Source organism: Cherax quadricarinatus, chromosome 22 (genome assembly GCF_038502225.1).
Source record: "Cherax quadricarinatus isolate ZL_2023a chromosome 22, ASM3850222v1, whole genome shotgun sequence".
NCBI classification, from domain to species: Eukaryota; Metazoa; Arthropoda; class Malacostraca; order Decapoda; family Parastacidae; genus Cherax; species Cherax quadricarinatus.
In genome coordinates, this window is record NC_091313.1 from 23,902,156 (window position 1) to 23,925,005 (window position 22,850).

Below are 22,850 nucleotides of genomic sequence, written 5' to 3' on the forward strand. Positions count from 1 at the left end.
AAGATTAAGGACCCCAATGGAAATAAGTTAGCCAGTCCTCGATGACGTACTGACTTTCTTGGGTTATCCTGGGTGGCTAACCCTCCGGGGGTTAAAAATCCGAACGAAATCTTATCTTATCTTATCTTAATAAAGGTATTGCTATTATCAATAGGGATTAGCTCATGCCTCAGTTGGTAGCTTATTCACCTCATACATTGATAACTCCCTGGCAGGGGTGAAATGTTGGGCACGTTTCTTTACACCTGCTGTGCCTGTTCGTCAAGCAGTAAGTAGGTACATGGGTGTTAGTCGACTGGTATGAGTCGCATCTCGGGGGACAAGATTAGAGGACCCCAATGGAAATAAGACTGACAGTGCTCTATGACGCACTGATTTTATTGGTTAATTCTGGGAGACTAACCTCTGTATTAGAAATCCCCTCAAAATCTTATCTTTCTTACAAATAGATGAGAAAAATACACCTCTCTAAGTATAGATCCAGTGTTTATAATAGTTAACCAATGTTCTTTTCTATGACTGGGAAACACCAAGCAGAAGAGAACTTAAGATTTTCATGGCTGTCTATTGTAAACTACAAACTGGTGCCATGCAACCTTAATGATCCTTATAAATAAGTTTATTCAGGTATAGGTACACATAAATACAGTTATATAAATTATCATACATAGCAGCATATGTGTAGATTACCTAGGATTACCCCCAACAAAGTCAAAGTGACTTATTTCCATTGGGGTCGTTGTGAAGTAAGTAAGGATAAGATAGTTGTGAAGATTTGTCTGGACTGCCTCCAAGTGAGTCACCTACCCTGGCAAACTCTGTTGACACCGAGCTCTGAGGTCGGTACCTCAGCCTCACAAGTGGCTTATAGGACAGATTTTCACAAATGATTGATGCTGCAAGAAACTCGCCTGCAAGCACGTATAAAGACTAACTTACTTGGTGTTGCAGCAAATATCCTGATCTTCAACCTTCCTAAGCTTAGCCCCTTTGAACTTCCCCCCAGAAACCACGTGCAACCGGGAGCTTTAATTCCTGCAATATTCAATCGTTATTAGTGACCTGCCTGCACCTCAGAAATTCCTATATCCAAGGGGGTGTGTATCCCCTAGTACAACTATGCAGACACGGACACTAGCTTCTAGGTAGACAAGAGACACTGGTACGTACTGGGCATGCACTGCCAGTTGCATACAGGCCTACAGTTCAACTCACTCAAGATTTTTCCCCAGACACTGGCCAGAAATCCTAAGAGAAATTGGAGGTTTTGTCTTACTGAATGGGTCTGACGGAGGAGGTCATCTACGGTACATCGAGGTGCCTCTACCAGATTTCCCCAGGTCTCAAATGTGAAGACACGTGGGGGGCGCCGTCTGCTGATCACGGCACGTGCTGTCCAGTTGGTGTCTGTCTACAGAAGGGAGAGCTCGTGTCTTCCAGACCCACGCCTCATCCTTCAAGCTAGGGCTGCCAGTTCTCCCTAGCTAACTTAACCTAGTGTTTGCCTACATTATCGGCCTATTACTACCTATGTTAAGGTCTTAGGTCTACATTATTATTATCTACAGTTGCCTTAGTAAACCTAATATTAGTGTACTACCAGTAAAACTACCTACTCCTTCCCTGAAGGGTAAATCTATAACTTAAATAGTGCTTACCAACCACGCCAACTCGGAGAACACTTTTTGTTTGGGTGGGTTTAAGGGCCACCCAGCTCAGCCATTCCATTACGGCCATTCTGGGACCCCTTTTGTATGCCGTATCTGTCCTGTGGAACTTTAGGGACCAAATAAATTTCCACAATAGTGAATAAAATTAAATAATGGTAAGTAACAATAAGTAGATAAGTAAGTTTATTTAGGTACATCTACTAAGTTTATTTAGGTACATTTAGTTTAGAATTTTTCGATTGTCTTTATGTTCTCCAACTCTCATATATGAAGTGTCAGGATTTTACCACATTTTTTGTTGTTGTTGTTGTTGTCCTGGACTGCTGTTTTCTCAAACCAGGTTTCTCTTTTGATTTAGAGGTGTTTTGATGGTTAACTTCATGCTTGATTAATTTAAATCCGTTATTTTTGGTTAGGAGCTCAAGACCCCAGGTTTACTGAAGCAGCGATGCGGTGAGACACCCTTACAGACTCCTCCAGTTGACCAGCTCCTCCCAAAGAGCACAAACAGAAACAGTCCCATTGGGACAAACAGATCATGGAAAAAATCGCCAACACCATGCTCACCAACGCTTCAGGAAAGGACAAAGCTCGTCTCCTGGCGGTGAAGGCACCACACTCAGATTTCCTGCTAGCTGTTCCTAATTCCTCCCTGGGCACTCGACTCGACCCACAGGCCATTCGGATTGGTGTTGCTCTTCGCCTAGCCGCCTCCATCCTCACCGAATATAGGTGTATTTGCGGCAGTGCGACAGCTGATCAATTCGGACTTCATGGTCTCATGTGTCACACAGCAGAAAGGAAGTATGCCAGACATGAGGAGGTCAATGACATCATAAAGAGAAGCCTCGCCACAGCCCGTTGCCCAGCTCAACGGGAACCCCAAGTGCAGAGGTCTGAAAGAAATCAAAAGCGTCCTGATGAGCCACTATGCTACCCTGGAAGGATGGAAAGCAGATTGCCTGGGACTACACCTGTGCCACCACATTGGCAGACACCTACTTGCCATACTCTGTAGCTGAAGGGGGTGGAGTTGCCAACCACAGGGAGACCCAGAAGATCTGCAGATATGAAGACCTTTCCCCTTGCTATAACTTCATCCCAATAGGGTCGGAGACCCTTGGAACATGAGGCAAGTGTGCTCTAAAGTTTCTCAAAGAGCTGGGTGAAAAGTTCATCATAGAAACCAAGGACCACAGGGCGACCAGCTTCCTCTTTCAGAGGATCAGTGTTGCGAGCCAGAGAGGAAATGCCTGCAGCATTCTGGGCACGTGGCCCACCACCGGGGAGCTTGACGAAGTATTCAAGATGTAGCTCTGAGTTATCTATTGTATTTTTGTGAATGTTTTATCAATGTATTTTGTCTGTAAATAAAATATATATATTAAATATAGGGGGTGGTAGGAGAAAATTCTCAAATAGCTTCAGGGAGAACATTGAGCTTTCCCTGAAGCAAGTTTATTCTTTTCTCTGAGGATGAGGGTCCCCAGGACAATTCTAGAGGTGGTACCTCCCTATTTTTATATATATATATATATATATATATATATATATATATATATATATATATATATATATATATATATATATATATATATATATATATATATATATATATATATACCTGGAGGTTATTCCGGGGATCAACGCCCCCGCGGCCCGGTCCATGACCAGGCCTCCCGATGGATCAGGGCCTGATCAACTAGGCTGTTACTGCTGGCCGCACGCAGTCCAATGTACGAGCCACAGCCCGGCTGATCCGGCACTGACTTTAGGTATCTGTCCAGCTCTCTCTTGAAGGCAGCCAGGGGTTTATTGGCAATTCCCCTAATGCTTGATGGGAGGCTGTTGAACAGTTTTGGGCCCCGGACACTTTTGGTGTTTTCCCTTAGTGTACCAATGGCGCCCCTACTTTTTATTGGGGGCATTTTGCATCGCCTGCCCAGTCTTTTACCTTCGTAGGGAGTGATTTCTGTGTGCAGATTTGGGACCATTCCTTCCAAGATTTTCCAAGTGTAGATTATGATATATCTCTCCCTCCTGCGTTCCAACGAGTACAAGTCAAGTGCTTCCAAGCGTTCCCAGTAGTTAAGGTGCTTGGCAGAACTTATACGTGCAGTAAAGGATCTCTGTACACTCTCTAGATCTGCGATTTCACATGCTTTGAATGGAGATGTTAATGTACAGCAGTATCCCAGCCTAGAGAGAACAAGTGATTTGAAAAGGATCATCATGGGCTTGGCATTTCTCGTTTTGAAAGTTCTCATTATCCATCCTATGTTATTTCTGTTCTTCTGCTGAACAACGGTTTAGTGCCGATGGAGGTAGCGTAGGTAGCAATGATACGGCCGTGGACTAGTTTGGCTTTAATTGGGTAGGAGTGAGTACACAACGGGCAGTGTGAGGGAGTGACCGCAAGCCAGTCCGTGGAGGGGGAGCACTTGTGTCTGTCAAGTCGGTCGGCCTAGGAGTGAGGGAGAGACATGGGCCGGCAGGGTGGCGTGCCTACCTAGAGGCCTGGCTACAGAGGGCGGCACCTGAGTGGCACAAAATATGAACTAAGCTGGCAGACAGCATGGGCTGTCTGTGCAGACAGTACAGGCTGTCTACACCTATCCTTTTCTTTGCACGTGCGATTGTGGCACTGTTGTGATCCTTGAAAGTGAGATCCTCAGACATTACTACTCCCAGGTCCCTTACATTATTTTTTCGCTCTATTGTATGGCCGGAGTCAGTAGTATACTCTGTTCTAGTTATTATCTCCTCCAGTTTTCCATAACGGAGTAGTTGGAATTTGTCCTCATTGAACATCATATTGTTTACCGTTGCCCACTGGAAAACTTTGTTTATATCTTCTTGGAGGTTAACCGCGTCCTCAGCAGATGACAGCCTCATGCAGATCCTAGTATCATCCGAAAAGGATGATACGGTGCTGTGGTGTATATTTCTGTTTATGTCTGATATGAGGATAAGGAATAAGATGGGGGCGAGTACTGTGCCTTGTGGAACAGAGCTCTTCACTATGGCAGCCTCCGATTTAACTCTGTTGACCACTACTCTTTGTGTTCGATTTGTTAGGAAGTTGAAGATCCATCTCCCCACTTTCCCAGTTATTCCTTTAGCACGTATTTTATGGGCTATTACGCCATGATCGCATTTGCCAAATGCTTTTGCAAAGTCTGTGTATATTACATCTGCATTCTGATTTTCTCCCAGTGCATCCAAGGCCATGTCATAGTGATCCAGTAGTTGTGAGAGGCAGGAGCGACCTGCCCTGAACCCATGTTGCCCTGGATTGTGCAGATTTTGGGAATCCAGGTGATTTGCAATACTGCTTCTTAGCACTCTTTCAAAGATTTTTATGATGTGGGACGTCAGAGCTATTGGTCTATAGTTCTTAGCTAATGCTTTGCTGCCACCTTTATGGAGTGGGGCTATATCCGTTGTTTTAAGTGACTGTGGAATTTCACCCATGTCCAAGCTCCTCCTCCATAGTGTACTTAGGGCACACGAGAGGGGTTTCTTGCAGTTCTTAATGAAAACAGAGTTCCACGAGTCAGGGCCCGGGGCTGAGTGCATAGGCATGTTGTCAATGGCTTTTTCGAAATCTATCGGAGTTAGGGTAATGTCGGAAATCTGGCATACATTTATGGAGCTTTGAGGCTCATTCATGAAGAAATCATTTGGGTCGTCGATCCTCAGACCGATTAGTGGTTCACTAAACACAGAGTCATACTGAGATTTCAATATTTCACTCATTTCCTTGTTGTCATCTGTGTAATTCCCATCCTGTCTGAGTAAGGGCCCGATACTAGATGTGGTATTTGCCTTGTTTTTGGCATATGAAAAGAAATATTTTGAATTTCTTTCAATTTCACTAATAGCTTTAAGCTCCTCCTGCCTCTCCTGGTTCCTGTAAGAGTCATTTAGCTTAAGTTCGATAGTTTCCACTTCCCTGGTCAGCGCCTCCTTTCGTGTATCAGATATTCTAGCACTCCTGAGGAGCTCAGTGACTCTTCGTCTTCTTCTGTAGAGGGAGCGTCTTTTTCTCTCCAGTTTACTCCTGCTCTTCTTCTTTCTTAGGGGAATATGCCTAGAACATGCTTCGGCTACCAGGAAGTTGATCCTTTCAAGGCACTGGTTTGGATCCATGTCATTTAAGACATCTTCCCAACATGTTTCATTTAGGACATGGTTTACCTGGTCCCAGTTGATGTTCTTGTTGTTGAAGTTGTATTTTGTGAAGACACCTTCACAGGTACATGCATTCTGCTGATCAGGACCCCTATGCATGTACATCTGGACTTCGATTAGATTGTGATCGGAATTAGTTGTTTTTTATATTCTTATGTCTCTTATCAGGTCCTCATTATTTGTGAAGATATGGTCAAGTGTGTTTTCTAGTCTTGTTGGCTCCACTATCTGCTGGCTTAAGGTGTGTTTTTCGCAGAGACTTAGTAGCTCATGTGTGTGTGACCTTTCATCTGCGCTACCTCCGGGGATTGTTTCAGCTATAACATTATTTGCTACATTCTTCCAATTTGTATGCCTTAGGTTGAAATCACCAAGTGAACCAATCACGAACACTAATCTCCTTCGGCCTTATATATATATATATATATATATAACTAAAAGGAATGAAAAGAAAGCGTTTAGATAAATATACATTTATAAGCATAACTGCATAATTTATAGAAATGTGTACAAAATGATTAATATAAATTTCATTCAGTGAATAAAAAGAGAAGCAAGTGCAGTGTCAAGTCAAAAAACAAAAGGGTAAAGACTGAAATATATAACTTAGTCTAATTTTCCAGCAAAGCTCAAAAAAATAAAACACACGTGCAGTACCTGAGTAATGTTTATTTGAGAACTTTTCGCCAACCGGTAGATTAATTAAAAACGCAAAAATACCTCTGATGAAGTCACATAAATACATCCGGATGTTACACGTGTCTAATTCATCATCTTGTAGAAGTGACTATAATATTTAAAGGGGTGAGCGGGTAACCCAGCCGAAGGCCTCGGTCAGATGACCAAAAGCTCCAGCTGCGGGGCATCATGTGACTAAGACCTGCGTCAGGAAACACTGTTTCCTGACGAACCTTATACCTACATTGTCGATGTTGTGCACCATTATTTTAATAATAAAAATCAATTAAGCAAATTATTATTAATTTAGACAATAAGGAACACAATTATAATGTTACTGATCTGAATACAAAATACAAAACTAAATAATTTTGGCATTAGTTGACTAGAAAAATATATGTAGTAAATATAATTTTTATTATATTCATGGGAAGCTCTAATGATAACTCCAGTTCCTCGAATCAAAACCCTTCGTAGCAATTAAACAAACTCCCACGAAGGAAATTAAATATAAAAATACTCTACAACTTAATTAAAAATCACGTATATAATAATAATAATAATAATAATAATAATAATAATAATAATAATAATAATAATCATAATAATAATAATAATAATAATAATAATAATAATAATAATAATAATAATAATACGAGTATTCAGAGTAACTATACAATTCCTATAAGAATTTGGGACCTATTTTCTGACTGCACTGAAAATATTTAGTCTCTTCATACTTTGATAGAGACAAGCATGATATATTTTTCGCTGGAAATTTTTGAAACTCGCTCAAATATAAAATTTCAAATGAAATTTTGGTCTAGTCTTTTTTTTTTCACCATATCTTTGAAAAGTATTTGCATCTCAAATGTTTCCTTGTAATTGTAGGTTTATTCCTTTCCAAGACAACGAAAAAAAAATGTTGCCAAGAAAATGTAAAATAGGAAAAGTTTGGCCTAATAAAAAAGTGAGGTGTTTATCAGCTTGTGTGAGCGTATGTGCGCGAGTGTGTGCGTGGGCGAGTGCATGCGTGGACGGGTGCATGCGTGGGCGTCTGTGGTTGTTCTTTTTAGGTACTCTAGCAAACTCATCCGAGACCTCCTCCTTTCTCAGCTTTTGTACCGAGGCAAAATCTTCTACTTTCATTGCATTTCTCACCAGTGTGAAGATGTTTAACATAAGTCTGCACATAACTGGAAGTACTTTATATGTCAGCATAGTTGCTGATCCACTTACATGTGTTGTATATCCACGTGTTTATATAGAAGATCCCTAGGCCGAGTGACTGGGTATTATTACATTCTCATAGCATAAATTTCGAGAAATTTCTTTTTTTACTTCTTTCCTCATTACATCGTATCAAATTTGGAAAATTATTGATATGTTGCATTATAGATCAACGTCTATGTTAATGAAAATAAGAGCGAGAAAATGCTGCATGAAAGGCACTAGATCTTGCATCCAATTCCTAATTATTATTATAATAAAAAAGAAGCGCTAAACCACAAGGGCTATACAGCGCTGCTCCAATTCCTAAGTTTCTCTCGTTTACAATGTCGTCTGTAAAGGCGGACCAAAACATCTGAAGGTGAACCGGACAATTTGACGGGCAGCAGCAACAGCAGCACTTTCGCTGGAAGATAGGAGGTGGATAGCTGAGATTAAGTTGCCTCTGATAAAGAACCAAGTGCTGTCATCGTTGATTATTTGTCGTACACGGAGGTTTTCTACGAAGGACGAGAGGATTGTGATCAGTTCTTCCCTGGGCATCGTCACATCTTGCTCCAGCAGCACAGTCTTGTATGACTCTAACAGCGCTGCAAGTGTTGAAGTAATGTTGTTATAGACAATAAATAAGCAGATTATTTTAAAATGCTGAAACTCAAAGTTTGAAGACAATTTATATACTGTATTTCACTTGCCAATAAATATTTGAAATCCTTATAATGCTTTAAAAATATTATATTATTGCTGAAATTTGTTACACACACACACACACACACATATATATATATATATATATATATATATATATATATATATATATCTATATATATATATATATATACACACACACACACACACACACACACATATATATATATATATATATATATATATATATATATATATATATACATACATATATATAAATCCAGATGTTGCATATGTGTAATTTATCATACACAAATAACCACACATAGGAGAGAGGAGCTTACGACGAAGTATGACTTGTAAATGGTACAAGTCGGACCATTTACTACAGTAAAGATAATTAAAATACTTTTTACTCACAAGTGCCAATTATATCGCCAGCGTGTGTCAAGGTGGCACAACCCACAACCATCACCACCACGATGACCACCGCTGACACGGTCATCTTGTTCTGCGCCGTTCTCTACACCTACATATACCAACACATGTTATTGATACAGATATACAAACTTACATATTCTTACACACACAAACAAACAATTGCACCACAGGCCAAGTGTCCATCGACAAGTTCCTTTGACAACTAGTAACTAACACACACACACACACACAGGCAGAATCGACTCGGAACAGGATCCTGCAGGAGAAAGCACGATTAAGGGACATGCCGGCATACAGGAAGGTGTATCTCGACCGCGACAGAACACAAGCAGAAAGGCAGAAACAGAGAGAGATGGTACAAAGGCGAAAGGAGGAAAGAGAGGGGATGGAGAAGACAGGCAGGAGATCCCAGACACAGGAAGATCAAATGCAGCCTCCCTCACAACTTCCTATAGAAGCCTCCCAACCAGGTCAACCCCAGTGCAACCAAACACTCTAAACCAAAACACCCATGCCACATCCAATGCCCCCACCCACTGCATTACAAACTCCACCCCCACAGCAACCACCCATAGTTCCTTATCAGGTCTCCCACTTCCCCAACCCCAATACACCTCCCAGACCACAATCTTAGAAAAGAAGTTGAAGGTGTGGTATACAAATGCAGATGGAATAACAAATAAGTATGAGGAGTGGCACGAAAGAATCAAAGAGACATCCCCAGACATAATAGCACTCACCGAAGCAAAACTCACCAGAATAATAACAGATTCAATCTTTCCAACCGGATATCAAATCCTCAGGAAAGACAGAGGGATGAGAGGGGGAGGAGTTGCACTGCTCATTAAAAACCAGTGGGGGTTTGAGAAAATGGAAGGAATGGATGGCACGGGCGAAAGGGACTACTTAGTAGGAACAATCCAGTCTGAGGGACATAAGGTGATAATTGCAGTAATGTACAACCCACCACAGAACTGCAGGAGGCCAAGAGAAGAATACGATGAGAGCAACAGAGCAATGGTCGACATACTAGCCGAGGTGGCCAGGAGAGCACACACGGGGGGAGCAAAGTTACTAGTTATGGGTGATTTCAATCACAAGGAGATTGACTGGGAAAACCTGGAGCCCCATGGGGGTCCCGAAACATGGAGAGCCAAGATGATGGATGTGGTACTGGAAAACCTCATGCATCAACATGTTAGAGAAACTACCAGAGAGAGAGGAGAGGATGAACCAGCAAGACTGGACCTTGTATTCACCTTGAGTAGTTCTGACATCGAGGATATCATGTATGAAAGGCCCCTGGGAGCTAGTGATCATGTGGTTCTGTGCTTCGACTACATAGTTGAGCTCCAAGTGGAGAGAGCAGCAGGAATAGGGTGGGAAAAACCAAACTACAAAAGGGGGAACTACTCAGGCTTGAGGAACTTCTTTCAAGACATTCAGTGGGAGAGGGAACTGACAGGAAAACCAGTACAAGAAATGATGGACTATGTGGCAACAAAATGCAAGGAGGCAGAGGAGAGATTTGTTCCCAAGGGAAACAGAAATAATGGGAAGAACAGAAAGAGTCCTTGGTTCACCCAAAGGTGTAGGGCGGCAAAAACTAGGTGTACTAGAGAATGGAAAAGGTACAGAAGACAGAGAACTCAGGAAAATAAAGAGATTAACCGAAGAGCCAGAAACGAATATGCACAGATAAGAAGGGAGGCTCAGCGGCAATACGAAAATGACATAGCAACGAAAGTCAAGACTGACCCGAAGCTGTTGTACAGCCACATCAGGAGGAAAACAACAGTCAAGGACCAGGTAATCAGACTGAGGAAGGGTGATGGGGAATTCACAAGAAACGACCGAGAGGTATATCAGGAGCTCAACACAAGATTTAAAGAAGTATTTACAGTGGAAACCAGTAGGACTCCAGGAAATCAGAGCAGGGGGGTGCACCAGCAAGTGCTGGATGAGGTACATATAACCAAGAAGGAGGTGAAGAAGCTGCTATGCGAACTTGACACCTCAAAGGCGGTGGGACCAGACAACATCTCTCCGTGGGTCCTTAAAGAGGGAGCAGAGACATTGTGTGTACCATTGACAAAGATCTTCAACACATCATTTGAAACTGGGCAACTCCCCGAGGTATGGAAGATGGCAAATGTAGTCCCAATTTTTAAAAAGGGAGACAGACATGAGGCACTAAACTACAGACCTGTATTACTAACGTGTATAGTATGCAAGGTCATGGAGAAGATCATCAGGAGGAGAGTGGCGGAGCACCTGGAAAGAAACAAGTGTATAATTGACAAAAAGCATGGTTTCAGGGAGGGAAAATCCTGTGTCACAAACCTATTAGAGTTTTATGACAAGGTGACAGAAGTAAGACAAGAGAGAGAGGGGTGGATCGACTGCATTTTTATGGAGTGCAAGAAGGCCTTCGACACAGTTCCTCACAAGAGGTTACTGCAAAAGCTAGAGGATCAGGCACACATAACAGGAAAGGCACTGCAATGGATAAGACAATACCTTATAGGGAGGCAACAACGAGTCATGGTACGTGACGAGGTGTCAAAGTGGGCGTCTGTGACAAGCGGGGTTCCACAGGGGTCAGTCCTTGGACCTGTGCTGTTCTTGGTATATGTGAATGACATAACGGAAGGGATAGACTCAGAAGTGTCCTTGTTTGCGGACGATGTGAAGTTAATGAGAAGAATCAAATCGGATGAGGATCAGGCAGGACTACAAAGAGACCTGGACAGGCTACAAGCCTGGTCCAGCAACTGGCTCCTTGAGTTTAACCCCACCAAATGCAAAGTCATGAAGATTGGGGAAGGACAAAGAAGACCGCAGACACAATATAGTTTAGATGGCCAAAGTCTGCAAACCTCACTCAAGCAAAAAGATCTGGGGGTGAGTATAACACCGAGCATATCTCCTGAGGCGCACATCAATCAGATAACTGCTGCAGCATATGGGCGCCTGGCAAACCTACGGATAGCGTTCCGATACCTCAGTAAGGAGTCGTTCAAGACTCTGTATACCATTTACGTTAGGCCCATACTGGAGTATGCAGCACCAGTTTGGAATCCACACCTAGTCAAGCACATCAAGAAATTAGAGAAAGTGCAAAGGTTTGCAACAAGACTAGTCCCAGAGCTACGGGGATTGTCCTACGAAGAAAGGTTGAGGGAAATTGGCCTGACGACACTGGAGGTCAGGAGGGTCAGGGGAGACATGATAACGACATACAAAATACTGCGCGGAATAGACAAGGTGGACAAAGACAGGATGTTTCAGAGATGGGACACAGACACAAGAGGTCACAATTGGAAGTTGAAGACTCAGATGAATCAAAGGGATGTTAGGAAGTATTTCTTCAGTCATAGAGTAGTCAAGCCGTGGAATAGCCTAGAAAGTGAAGTAGTGGAGGCGGGAACCATACATAGTTTTAAGGCGAGGTATGATAAAGCTCATGGAGCAGGGAGAGAGAGGACCTAGTAGCAATCAGTGAAGAGGCGGGGCCAGGAGCTATGACTCGACCCCTGCAACCACAAATAGGTGAGTACAAATAGGTGAGTACACACACACACATACACATACACACACACACACACACACCTTCGACTCGACCCCCTGCAACCACAAATAGGTAAGTACACAAAGAGCTCACACCTTAGGCACCTAGAAAGAAGTAGACTCATACATGACAACCAGCAAAGCTTCACTGACGAGAAATCCTGTCACAAACCTACTTGAGTTCTACGACAAGGTAACAGAAGCAAAACAGGCTAGAAATAGATGGGTAGATTGTATTTTCTTGGGCTGCAAAAGGGCTTTTAACACAGTACCGCACAAGAGACTGGTACAAAACCTAGAGGAGTAGGCAGGAATAACAAGAAAAACATTGCGATGGATCAAGGCATACCTGACAGGAAGGAAACAACGAGTGATGGTCTTCGAAGAGGTTTCGGAATGGGTCCATGTGACGAGTGGGGTTCCACAAGGATCAGTCCTAGGCCCAGTGTTGTTTCTTGTAAACGCCAATGACATGACGGAGGGGAAAGTCCGAGGTGTCCTTGTTCGCAGACAACGTGAAACTAATGAGAATACAAGCAGACGAGCTCAAGGAAAGACTACAAATGAATTTGGATAGACTGCAGGTTTGGTCTGACGAATGGCTCCTGGAGTTTAACCCCACCAAGTGCAAAGTTGTGGGGGGAAGGACAGAGAAGACTGTGGGGGGAAGGACAGAGAAGACTGTGGGGGGAAGGACAGAGAAGACTGCAGACGAAGTACAGGTTCGGGGGTCAAAGGCTACATACTGAGCATACCACCTGAGGCACACAACCAAATAACTACTGTAGCAAATGCGCATCTGGGAAATCTAAGAATAGCTTTTTGACATCTAAGAAGTCATTCAGGACACTGTTGCACACTGTGTACGTCAGGCCCATACTGGAGTATGTAGCACCAGTATGGAAAGCACACCTGATCAAGCATATCAAGAAATTGGAGAAAGTACAAAGGTTTACAAGACTAATCCCGAAGCTAAGGAATATGTCCTGTGAGAAGAGGTTAAGGGAACTCAACCTGATAACACTGGAAAATAGGATAAGAGGGGATATGATAACATACAAAATACTAAGAAAAACTGACAAGGTGAATAGGAACAGAATATTTGAGAGATGGGGAGGAAGAATAAAAGGGCACAGCTCGATAAGGAAAACTCAGTTGAGTTATAGGGATGTTAGGAAGTATTTCTTCAGCCTTAGAATTGCCAGGAAGTGGAACAATGTGGAGAGTGAAGTGGCAGAGGAGGGATCCTTATATAACTTCAAGAAGAGGTGAGGTACAATTAGGCTCTTGAAGCCGGGCGTGGACCTAGTGGCGACCAGCGCAGAGGCGGGACCAGGAGCTGTGAATCAATCCCTGAAAAACATATAGGTGAGTACAAACACACTCCAGATGAGATTCAGATATATCCCTCTTTGTAAAACCGAGGAAAATAAAGACAGACAAGGACAAGGAAAGGCTCTAAAGGGATGGATAAATTTCAAAAGTGGTCAGATAAGTGGTTCCTTACATTCAGCTCAAGTAAGTGCAAGTTCATGAATATTGATGAAGGAGCAAGAAGACCAGAAACGGAGTATAGACTAGAAGGGACAGAACTGCAGACTTCACTCAAAGAAAAAGACCTAGGGGTGAGCATAGTGCCCAGTATAACGCCAGAGGTTCACATTAGCCGACTAACCTCTGCCGCCATTGCTCGTCTGGCAAATCTAAGAGTAGCCTTCAGGAATCTCAATACAGTCATTCCGGGTCCTTTATATAACATAGGTTAGGCTCATTTTGGAGTATGCAGCACCAGTTTGGAACCCACCCATGAAAATATAAAACATGTTAAGAAACAGGAGAGAATACAGAAGTACGTAACAAGACTAGGTCCTGAACGAAGGGGCAAGAGTTATGAAAGAGAGGCTAACGAAATTGGACCTTACAATATTGATGGACAGAAAACCAGGTGAATTGATAAGATAGACAGGGATAGGCTTTTACAAGGCAAGAAACGGTGACTCGGGGATATCATTGAAAGTTAAGGCACAAATGAGCCACAGGGATGTTAGGAAATAATTCTTCAGTTTTAGAGTGGTCGGAAAATGGAATGATCCTGGTAAGTGTGAAGGCAGGCTCCATATAGAGTTTTATGAGCAGGTACGATAGGGCCTACGAGGGTTAGGAGTGAATCTTTAGAGTGGCAAGTTAAGAGGCTGGGCCCTGCAGCAATAAATAGATGAGTATACAGACACACACACACACACACACACACACACACACACACACACACACACACACACACACACACACACACACACACACACACACACGGTAAACTATAGGACTGCCTCACTAACAATTGTTGAAACACTGTTGAAATTGATTAAGAAAATGAGACACAACATTTAGAGTATAAACTTGCCAAATAATAAGCAGGTTTGATTTTAGATCATCAAAAAACACTATTACTTTATAGTTATAGAACATATTCAGGACTGTAATGGATAAGCAAATTATGTTTTCAACAATTAAAAAAAACTTAAGAGTTCTTATTGTGTGAGTAATATGGAAACTACACAGCATTAAACTCATAAAAGTTAAATAATTATAGTGGATAACACACTACCTGTTTGGGAGAAACCTTTAAGAGTCACTGGTGATGTTCCATAAGAATCAACTCTTGTTCTGATGTTTTTAATGAACGTAACAGACCTGCCAGAAATAAGCAATAATTATATGAGAGTATTTTGGGACCTTACAAAATATATTATGCAAAATATAGGAAATCAAGATTGTTATAAAATTATGCTGAATAAGATAGATTTGTTGAGCAAGCGGAGAGGCAAATGGATATTAGATATTAATGTTGATAAATGGATGATGAATATTGATGTTGATAAATGCCACGTAAAGAAAATAATGAAGTAGGAAAGGCGACAAACCAATGACAAAAAAGCGTAAACATTTATTACAACAATTTTGGCTTTAACAAGTTACGATAACTTGAAAAAGCTTTCCCCATAAAGTAAATATACATATATATATATATATATATATATATATATATATATATATATATATATATATATATATATATATATATATATATATGTATATATATATATATATATATATATATATATATATATATATATATATATATATATATATATATATATATATATATATATATATATATATATATATATATATATATATATACACACATGTATATCAATAACAACACTGCATTAGCCAAGGAGTCGAACCCATGCTGCTTTGGCCCGCCTCATGGTGAGCGAAAACGCATGACGCAACAATGGCGCCTCCAGCCAAGCGTGGGTTCGTTAGGTTAAACACCTATGAACTGCATGTAGGTCTGAATAAATCGAGATATTTAATGTATCATAGAAACTATATAAATAACTTCGCTTCCTTAATAATGCTTAAGATAGTCGCATACTTATACAAGTTGGTCAGTAGCCACATAGCACTCGGCCTGCAAATGGATAAGTAGTACCTTACTTCTAATCCAAATAAAAAAAAAGTCACAGGGGGAAAAAGGCACATTTGCTTGTAGGTAGACGTAGTGTTGGCAAATCTAACTAAAGCCAGCCTAACTTAATCTAAACTAACCTAACTGGTTTTTCTGGGGCTTTTTCAAGTGACTGTTTCCGCTCACCTCAGTTCACTAGAGTATTTCGTAGTGCAGCTTAGCCGCTGGTTTGTCACGTATGCAGCCACCCTAGCCTTGTATTTGCTTATTTCTTGTGAAATATATGCTTTCTATAGGTTAATGTAACTTTCCTAAGCAAATTTAACGTACGTTAACATGACGAAAGTAATAGCTGGAAGTCTAGACTTAACGTCAAGAAACTGGTGAGAATTGACGTCAACTCTTGACGTGACGTAAAGGAATAGCTTGAGGGGTTGAGTTCTTTCTACAGACACGAGAATAACAGATACAAGTTTAGTGGCAAAACAGTGGAAGCAAATATATTATTTGTATTATCATTATTGTAGTAGTGGTGGTGGTCGTAGTAGTAGTAGTAGTAGTAGCAGTAATAGTATAGTAGTAGTAGTAGTGTAATAGTAGAAGTAGTATAGTAGTAGTTGTGGAAAATTGCATTTACTTGGATGTATAATTATATACATAACAGTAAATGAACTATGATAACTATTATTTATCAGTTAGACAAGTAGGAATTTGGGACACTTAGGTCGCAAAAAATGTCCCCCTTCGATACCTACCACTGTCATATCCACAAGTTGCTCTGGACCTATTAATTAAATGAAATATACATACACCAGAAATACTGGTAAATATATAAATTTGTGGACTGTATATTAAAAATAATAAATAGTTATATATATACACAATTACATAACAGAAGGAAAATATATCTTAATATCACTCACCAATTTGACTGGAGATTAATGTGTATCATACTCAGAAAACCTCACTCTAACTAAATCTATGAAAATAATGCTGCCCAGAATTACACACAAATCTAGAGAGCTTATCTGAGGTTCCTGGAGCTGTCTTGTCCAGTCGTCTGATATCTCAAGTTATGCAGGAATGCATGTCCAACAATTTCACCTCCTATTTGAGAGGTGTCAGCCCAATTTTAACCTCTAGAGCATGAAAATTCCTTCCCATTACACTAACGTTGTATCCAATTCAAAACCAAGATGGCGAGTCTCGTCTGCTCAGATGCAGGCTTTCCGTTTTCTATGACATAAATATTATTAAATACAGTATGGCCATCTATTTACATATAAATACTGAATTTCTGGAAAATATATACAGTATTTTCCACACTGCGGCCAGCCGGAGTTCATTGCTAAACAATTCAAATTACTCCTTCCTTTAGGAGACGATTCCAACCAGTTCTGGCTTGAGTGGCTGTTCTCCTAGTAGGTCTTACTATGATTTCATCTTCCGGCATCACTTGGTCTGCGTTATCTTCCATATCACTCGTGTCACTTTCCCTCAGATTTTCATTTACGTTTGATTGAACACCTAATTCCAAGGGAATTAATTTATTAATTGTGCGTAAACTTTCCTGGCCATGACACAACACTTTGACATTCCTGACAACACCTTGAACATCTGGGTACAATGTCAATACTTTGCCCAGACGCCACAATGTTCGATGTTGTTCAGTGTCAATTAACACAATGTCACCTGGTTGAATGGTCTGTCAATTTACTGTCTCTGTCGCACCACAAAAGTGTTCACGTAGTGTAAGAAGATATTCCTTACGCCACACATTAGACCAATGATCAATTACTTCATTTAACATTTTAAATTTATTGCACAACACTGCTGCATTATTGTAATCTTCGTCACTTTCTTCCGGATTATCTCTATAGACAGGGGCAGCTTCCAATTTCCTTCCACATATTAGGTGAGAAGGTGTTAATACATCTGCATCAGGTGTATCACTCATGTACGAGAGAGGCCTATTATTTATACGATTTTCTGCCTCCACTAACACTGCACGGAATTCTTCCAAATTAATTCTCTTCCAGTGTAGTACTTTGCGGAGACACTTCTTCACTGTGCCTATCAGTCTTTCGTACAGCCCCCCCTGCCAAGGGGCTCTAGGAGTAATAAATTTCCAGGTACACCCTCGCTGGATTAACAGAGATTGAACATCGTTACTATTATTTAATTCTATCAAGTGTTGAGCACCTGCTACAAAATTTTTGGTATTATCTGAAATCATCAACCTCGGATAGGATCTCCTAGATGCAAATTTTCGAAACAGCTGTATAAACTGTTCTGCAGACAAGTCCTGTGCCACTTCTAAATGAACTGCTCTAGTAGCAGTACAGGTGAACAAACAAACATACACTTTCAGTGGAACACAATTTGACATACCTGTTAAAATTATTGGACCACTATAGTCTACACCTGTTACATCAAATGGTTTCACTAATTGTACACGCTCCTTTGGCAATGGTGGAGGACCTGGGTACATATAGGATATGGCATCCACACGGCGACATATTACACAAGATTTAATCACCCTTTTTACACTTTGCCGTCCTTGTGGAATCCAGAAAGTTTCCCTAATACAATTTAAGGTATCTTGTACCCCACCATGCATTACATTTTTATGGGCATTTAGCACAATCAAATTTGTTAGATGATGAGTTTTGGGCAGTAAGATAGGGTGTTTAGCATAATCACCCAATTCAGCATTTTGTAACCTACCTCTGCACCTAATTACACTGTTCTCTAAATACAGCCCCAATTTCTCTATTATGGAACCTTTCACAATTTTTCTTTCCATCATCAATTTAATCTCATTTCCATAGATTTCCTCCTGTACCCTCTTTATCCAATATTCAAGAGGATGTGAAAACTTAAATGAAATATTCATCTAGTTTAGAAATATAAACACCAACTTAGTTACATTGATTAGTTTGGGTAAAGAATACCTATTTATATCAATGGCTAAGGGAGGACAAACTATTGGAGCGGTGGTCACAGTAATTTTAACAGGAGCAATATACGCGTTTTGTACAGGCCAATTAGCTTTATTTACCAACCAACTCGATCCTTTAAACCATGATACAGCATTTACAAATTTAGCATAAGGTAAACCTCGAGACAAGAAATCAGTTGGATTCTCCTCACCAGGTACATGATTAAATGTTAACATATGCTGACCCAAACTATTATACTTGTCTTGCATCTGATTAATTTCAGCGACTGTTTTGTACATACACAATCTTACTGTTTCCATTACGAATCCATTGTAAGGATACCTCATTATCAGTGTCGCTAATATTTATCTCCTGCAACTTATTTCTTATATAATTAGCTAATTTAACACCTACATAAATGGCTGTTAATTCCAACTGAGGTAAGGTACGTGATTTAATTGGAGACACTTTAGCCTTAGACATAACAAGAGAAATAACACTATTACATTGAAGATAAGCAACTGCTCCATATGCCAATTTTGAAGCATCACAAAAAATGTGAAGTACATTGCTCCCATTTGGATTGGCCACCTGGCGTGGGAACTCCAACATTGGAATTTTTTCATAATCAACAATTAATTCATCCCACCTCTTAATGAATTCCTCAGGTAGTATTTCACCCCAAGCACATTTAAGTTTCCATGCTTCCTGTATTAATAATTTCCCTCTTATAGTAAGGGGTGACACTAAACCTAGTGGATCAAAACATTTGGAAACTTCAGCAAGCAAAACTCTCTTAGTTAATTTATTGGGCATACTGTAATTATTAGGTTTTAACATTAACAAATCTCTCTCAGTATCCCAATTTAAACCCAATACATTACTACGTTTTGGCACTTCATCTCCAGCATAATCTTTACTTGTTTTGTCCTTCAATTTGGACGAATTACTATTCCATTCTATCAGAGGCATATTTGCACTTTGCATTATTTTATTAGCCTCTCCATAAGTCATTAACAGTTCCTCTTCAGTTGACGTCACACCCAGGAAATTGTCCACATAAAATTGTTTGCTCATTACTTTACTCAATGGACTTTCCATACGTTTAAGGTGTGCATTTATCGTCGCTTGAAGTAGGAACGGACTGGATGTAGCACCAAATAATACGCTCCTAAAGCGAAAGGATTTCAGAGGGCTAAGTGGGTCAATAGGATTCTCAGGCCATAAGAAGCGGGTACAATCCTGGTCAGCCTCTTGTAAACCCACTCTTAGGAAAGCTTTACTTATGTCAGCCGTAAAGGCATAATTCTTTACTCTGAAATTTAATAAGATATCTCCTAATTTTTCTGTCAACGACGGACCTGCCATCAAACAGTCATTTAAACTAGGTACATTTTTGTTACTCTTGGCACTACAATTAAACACAATTCTCAGAGGAGTGGTCTTAGAATCCTTCTTCACTCCGTGATGTGGCAAGTAGTGACCATAAATTTTGGCTTGCTCAGGAGGTACCTCTTCTATAAATTTATTAATTAACTGTTCAGCAATTATATCATTATAGGCAGTTAACAATTCTGGTGTCTTACTCAGTTCGCAGAGCTGAGCCTTTAACTGCCCATATGCCATTCTGTAATTAGTGGGCAATTCTGGATGGTTCAGTCTCCACGGAAGTCGCACCCAGTATTGTCCAGATTCAAATTTTACATCTCTCAGGTATTGCTCCTGAGTAAAAGAATCGTCTGGACTTTGTTCAGTTACATTTATTCCAATGCTGTCTAATTCCCACAATTTATGCACTGGCTCAACACCATCCTCTATGGAAGAATTATACTGGGGTACGATTTCATGAGTAAGACACACAGTTATGGTATTTGTAGTTTTCTCTAGTCATGAATTATTATTACGAGGAATCCTACCATACATTACATGTCCTCCTGCAGTCTTCAAAAGGGTGACACCACATTTCTTTACCATACCCTTTACAAAGGAGGCATAATAGTCACTACCTATCAAAATATTTATTGGGCCTACAGAATCATCACTTACCCCAGAAGATGCTAAATTTACATTATGTGAAAGTCTTTCTGTAGCTTTACTAAGCCCTACTGTAGATATTTTCTCTGGAAGTCTATTTACAATTACTGCATTAACACGTTTTTTTTCATTGCCCAACCTGACAGTTACATAAACAGTGTCATACAATTGAGCCCTTTTATCCGTGAGAAAACCAGATAATTTTAAAGTTGTGGGATCTCCCATCTGTACTTTCATACCATTAAGACATTTACGTTTTATGAAAGTACGCTGGGATCCCTGGTCCAATAATGCAGTTACATTTTTTGATTTATGCCTTTTATCACCAATTTTGCCTGTAACACAGGTAAGGCTACTTCAGCAAAACCATCGTTATTAATATTAGCAGCAATTTTTACATTAGTTACTGTTGTGTCAGGATTGTCAACATTATCATTATTATCAACATTATCATATAGACCTTTACACATGACTATTTGGTGTCTTCCTTTGTGACATTGATAACAGAAGTTTATTTTGGCATAACAATCCTTTACATTGTGATTACCCAAACACCTGACACATCTGTCAAGTTTCTCCAATCTTTCAACTTTATCATTCCATGAATTGTATGCATTGCAATTCTTAGAAAAATGAGTACCCTTGCAGAAGAGACAATCTCTCTTTTCTGACTGGTTTCTTATTAACTGGGCTACTCTTAGAAGGGTACTTATTCTTCTTACCTTGTTGAGAATCATTATTTCTGATTCTTGTTACTTGATATCCACCTATGCAACTATTTGTAGGAAATGAATTTTGATTATTACCATTGGGATTATTTTTCCCTTTGTGAAACTTGACAGATACCTCTCCAGTTTAACTCGAAACTGCTGTAAACCTTTGTAAGTGTGATCTGGAGATTTTAAATTAACAATGATATTCACTAGATCCAACCTACTTTGTTCTATATTACCATAAGTGACCTTCAACAAGTCAACTGCTTCCTTGTAAGAGTCATCTACATTGGGAAAGGCTTGTATCAGTATGTGAGCATCTCCTCTTACCTGTCCTTTGAGGTAAAATAATTTAGTTACACAGGCTAGGTCACTACTGTCATGCACAGCTGCTTTAAAAATTGACCAAAATTCCTCTTAATTTTCACCAGGATTAAATACAGGTAAACATAGTTCTGGGAGTTTTGGCAAAGACATATTATTTGTTGGAGCAGACTGATTAACTGCCTGGTTTACACATTTTAATTTATTCAAGGCCTGACTTTTTCAAGAATCTTTTCCTCTAATTCATAATACTGATTAATCATGAGATCTATTTCAGTCTCATCTACACAGTTTGCTAATAAATCTCCTTCATATTTGTTGTAATATAATTTGTATGAATCATATCTATTCCCTAAAGCATCTAAATACAATTTTAAATCATCAGTATTCACAGTTTCTTGATTCATTAATTCCAAGCACTTATTATATGCCTTGGTTACATGAACTTTTCTAGCCTGTATTGATGCTTTCTTTACTCTATATTCCATATTTTTGTCTTCTACATCAATTTCCTCATTTTCAGCCATGATGCAATGTATTAAATTCAACTCAATTAATAACACTGATTACAACTTACAACACTGATACAACTTACCTTTGAATAAATCCTAGCTACTTGAGCTTAGGAATTACATGTATAATATAAATTTTAAATGTACATTAATACAAACTTGGCTCATCGAATTTAATATTATACAAATTAATAAATCCTTGCCAGAATTTGGCATAGCAAATTAATATTATACACATTAATATTATTTACACTTGGCTTATCAATTACACATACACTGATATAAATCTTGGCCAGAATTATCTTATCAAATTAATATTATACAAATACATTAATATAAATCCTAGCCACTTTGGCTTTGCAAAATTAATATACACATTAATTAGCTACACTTGGTTTATGAATTACATATACACTTAC

General features: G+C 39.8%; 1 protein-coding gene across 1 annotated transcript in view; it reads right to left on the reverse strand.

Moving 5' to 3' along the window:
- Positions 1–6,362: 6,362 nt before the first annotated feature.
- Positions 6,363–22,850, reverse strand: part of LOC128689647 (uncharacterized) — a 39,039-nt gene continuing 22,551 nt past the window's right edge. Inside the window, exons 2-4 of the mRNA XM_070087552.1 lie at positions 15,037–15,122; positions 8,841–8,949; positions 6,363–8,362 (exon numbers count right to left, since the gene is read on the reverse strand). Coding sequence (XP_069943653.1) covers positions 8,239–8,362; positions 8,841–8,949; positions 15,037–15,122 — 319 coding nt within the window. The 3' untranslated portion in view covers positions 6,363–8,238. The remainder of the gene's footprint in view (positions 8,363–8,840; positions 8,950–15,036; positions 15,123–22,850) is intronic.